The sequence below is a fragment of the Stylophora pistillata genome, chromosome 13 (assembly GCF_964205215.1).
Source record: "Stylophora pistillata chromosome 13, jaStyPist1.2, whole genome shotgun sequence".
Classification (NCBI taxonomy): Eukaryota; Metazoa; Cnidaria; class Anthozoa; order Scleractinia; family Pocilloporidae; genus Stylophora; species Stylophora pistillata.
In genome coordinates, this window is record NC_142531.1 from 8,031,397 (window position 1) to 8,035,539 (window position 4,143).

A 4,143-nucleotide genomic window follows, 5' to 3' on the forward strand; every position below is an offset into this window, starting at 1 on the left:
TTGAAGTAAAAAGCAGTTTATTCTTTACGATTCCAATGAACAAAGTATTGAAAAATAGCTTCAAATGAAGATAACTGTGTCAACCTTTCAGTTAAAAAATCCTAAAATCTATTATTTTGAAATAGAGCATAAGACCAAATGAAGTTTAGCTTAGAATAACGAGTTCATGGAATGTACACTTAAAGCATCTCTGAGAGCGCAATAAAAAAGCTTTACACTCGATATCGTTAAAAAGCTAAAAATATTTTCGTCAAGTATTCTACCTGAGCTGTGATTGGCACGAGACGTTGTATAACTGATTTGCACTTAACAACTCTTTAGTCTGATTGGGCTAAGATATTGCATGAAAAAGGCAGTCATTCATCATTTTAACCAGACTTGCCTAAACTAGGAAAACCATAGACTCCATACCAGGACCTCATTAATAATCATCAGTGAAAATTCTTGTGCGATTTCATTTACACTCACACACACAGCGAAAAAGATTTAGTCGCACAGTATACGTAATAAACCTGAAATCCATGCAAGGAAATGCTTAACTTCGATACATTTGTTATCATTAAGAGTTAAAGAGTTCAACAGCTGCGTTACTTAAACTGAGCCTAATACTAACGCTTTTATATATCCCTATTAAACTTGTCACACGCCATGGGTACGTCATGTATCACACAACTCCAGTCAACTGGTCTAAGCTTTACCATCGTCACAGTCGACTTGTGGGTGGCTTGCTTGCGGATCCTGCATTTTCTTGTTTCCTCGGTGATACTTTTTGCGGTACAGTATGGTGGCAACAAGGAGTACGAGCATGAATCCAACTATAGCGCTGCCGACAGCAGCAATGAACGTGATGCTTTTCATTCCCTTTGGCCGAACGGTCTCTGTGATGGTACCAGCTTCCTCTTTGGTTACGTCACCACCCATGTTTGGAAATACATCTTTGACAATCGCCAAGTACTTTTGATTCACGTGTTCTCGGATAAATTCGGCCACCCAATTCTCAAACTGCTGGCATTTTCCATCGCGGGCACAGTTCAATAGCTCTAGACACATTTCATGCAGCATGTCTTTCCATAGAGGTATATGGGCTGTGTCGTTGTCATCAAAGGCATCGTTTAAGTACCAGAAAAACCCAGTGCGATCTGTGACGCGTCGAATAGCGGCCATCAAAATCAGGTACTCACTCCATTCCAGATCATGAGGACAGAATGCGGTGCTTATGGGTGTAAACACCTGGCCAACTGCATTCACTGCTGCGTCGCACTCTGTGACAACATTATAGAGGCGGCCCTTAATCAGTTCCCCCTTTTTTCCATATTGGTGTACCAGGCCGTCGTCGACAACCATGTGGTCTGCGGTGAAACCGTCATATGTGGTAATGTTAGCATCTTCTGAGCGGGGAGAAACGGCTTCTACTCTGCACCAACCAGGTGTACTATCGGGTCCGGAAACTCCCCGGATGAAGTCTCCATCAGACAACTGAGATACAGGAATGATTCCTTTGGTCTGTTCTTGTACACTCATATTACCAGATACACAATTAATAGTTATGGTCACTGTAATTTGGACTGCTACGTTTACATCTACAGAGGGGGAGAGGTGGTGTTCGGGGTCGCCTTCGTCACCCACTGGGACTTGAGTCAATATCGCTGGTACAAGGATCCAGATGATCAGTAATGACAACTTTATTGAACGAGGCATGGTGGCAGTTTGGAGAGCGTCAGACACTGACGAGGGAAAACATGTGAAAAAGTGAACTGATTGATGATTCAAGGACAATAAGCCAGTAAATGACGCATAACTAACTGTAAACCAGTTTGAAGTAATTTCCGGGTCACTGGATAAGACCATTTAAGTAACTTCTATATGAGCATATATACCATGCCAACGCCTGAGGTAACACTAGAATGGTTATGGACATTCTTTTGTCGTTTTGAATTCTGATAACTCACCGTAATTCTATAATTTTTTTCGAAGATCTATTCTAAATTACTGGAGATTTTCTGTTTTAGCTATTCACGGGTTTGGTCTCCTTCGCTCCTCCTTTATGCTGCATCTTCTCAAAACAATCTGTTTTGAATGCAACAAGAAAATTTTGATTTTATCAACTGAGTTGATAATGTAAACTGACCACCAATATATTGTGCATCGCATGGTCTCCCTTTTGATGAAATATAGGAACGTCAGTACGTTTCCCCAAAAAACAAATTATTTCATGAGAGGATCAACTTAACATTAATTTTTCTCTACAACTTCTCATCTGAAAAACTTTTGTTCATTTCCTAATCGTATTAATTTTATAGACCTTCCCATTTTGCTCGTTTAAAGCTTTGTTTTGATTTGCAATTATCTATGTGTTAACCTCATGAACACCTAAAGTTACAGTTGTCAGGACTATGTACAATTTAATTTTTAGACATTATAACTATTTACAAGATAAAGCTTATCTGTGAAAATAAAGATACAAATATAGATTAAGTCATAAATAAAGTTAACTAAGAATGAAAAAGTAGTCAGGTTGAACACACGTGACATTTGCTTCAATTGCTCGCTCAATCAAAATGTTTAAATCCCTTTCCTAATACAAATTCTTTAATCTTAATGATTTAACATGATTGGGAATTCTGGTTCATAGTTTTGGACCCAAATAAGACACTTAAGCTTTAATCGTTAAGATTGCTAAATCCTGGATTATTCGATCTCACAGTGATTGCAATCCAGCCGTAGTCAGCAGTTTTTTATAACTGCGATAGAAAGCTCTGGGTGTCTTTCTTGGATCCTCTCTCGTTTACGTGCATTGGAAGCTTTGTGCTTTGTGCTATTTGAATAGCCAATTTAAACGCCTCGCCATAGCTTTAATTGGAAAAGTATAAATCATTAGAACACGCACTTTCATTTTTCACAATGGAAAGACGCCAAGAGTTTTATGATAGATATTTTGAGTTTCCGAAGGTAAGGCCAGTATAATAACGATAAAAACCTTATTCCTTCTCTTCCACTCTTTTTAATAACGTCACTTGACTTAATAAAGTGTTCTCAACGCATAGTTATTAGGTTAGATTCTGCATCATCGCTTGTAAAAGCGCGTTTCATGACTGCTCTCGTATAGAGCCGCATAAACTGTGACGTGAATAAAGCTAAATTGAGCCCGTGTTCGGAGAGCCACTTATTCCAAACAACTTTAAGCTGTCCTTAGAATCATTTCAGCAGACAAAACTTTAATTTTTTCTAAGGCTGTGTGATTGCACAACTACAGATGGTAAGTAACATCTAAACATTAAACCAATATTTTATACAACAAGTACCTACCTTAACCTTAAATAGTCAACAGGATCTACCAGTACCAGGTAGATGGAAGGACACAACTAAAACTTCGTATACAGTATACGTACTTACCCAAGACTTCCCGAAAGTGATCCTGATTAGCTCCAGTCGATATGACAACGAACAAGGCCGGCGCTATGCCAATTTATACAATATCGATGGTGCCCAGTTCCTCAATGACTTCCGTAATTGCAGACCATGACCCCTTCCGTCTCTAGAGAGAGATCGGACGGTTAACTAAACGCCGAAATAGGGAGCATTAGTCTTCTTCAGGGGACTATTTTAATGTCAATCCTTGGTGGGCCACATGTAACGTTCTGGAGTTTGCTTATACAGTTCGCTTACAGTTCGCTTACAGTTCGCTTACAGTTCGCTTACAGTTCGCTTACAGTTCGCTTACAGCTCCTTTAGTTGCTCGTTATCCTAGATTGTATCACCTCCGTTCTCACTTTACCGTGCATAATAAATACTCGAGTAAATGTCTCCTGGGGCCTTGGGCGTGAACTTGGAGGCCTGGACACTACACCACACAAACATTTTTGCCTACTTTTGCTTCGAAACAGCAAACTCAAGAATGCCCATGACAAGCATGTTGATCGACAAGTAAACAAAGCACTGAAAGGGAAGTTTGTGGTTTATATTTTTCCGAGAAAAGGCAGTTGACCTTGAACAAAAAGCTGTGACCTGCTATTCAACAGCTGAGTACCAGTAAGCTTAACTTGATTCGATCAGTGAACTTTGTCTTTCTCAAGTTTTCGCAGCTAGCAAACCTGTAAACGACCCTCTTTGTATTTCCAAGTAAGTTATGAGACTTCGCATTAT

General features: G+C 39.4%; 1 protein-coding gene across 2 annotated transcripts; it reads right to left on the minus strand.

The window, feature by feature from the left end:
• Positions 1–3,551, minus strand: LOC111335450 (uncharacterized). 2 transcript variants are annotated; one of them, XM_022941354.2, is made up of 2 exons: positions 3,394–3,551; positions 1–1,724 (listed from the first exon to the last, which is right to left on the minus strand). In XM_022941354.2, exon 2 carries the CDS (start codon positions 1,696–1,698, stop codon positions 688–690), a length of 1,011 nt encoding a protein of 336 aa, XP_022797089.2. In that variant the 5' UTR covers positions 1,699–1,724; positions 3,394–3,551; the 3' UTR covers positions 1–687. The 2 variants fall into 2 exon arrangements, with proteins under 2 accessions (XP_022797089.2, XP_088600019.1); XM_088743893.1 differs by lacking the exon at positions 3,394–3,551 and adding an exon at positions 1,950–1,968.
• Positions 3,552–4,143: the final 592 nt, after the last annotated feature.

Coding starts and splice junctions, on each gene's coding strand:
- LOC111335450 (XM_022941354.2), bottom strand. CDS start 1,698: ATGCCTCGTTCAATAAAGTTGTCATTACTGATCATCTGGATCCTTGTA.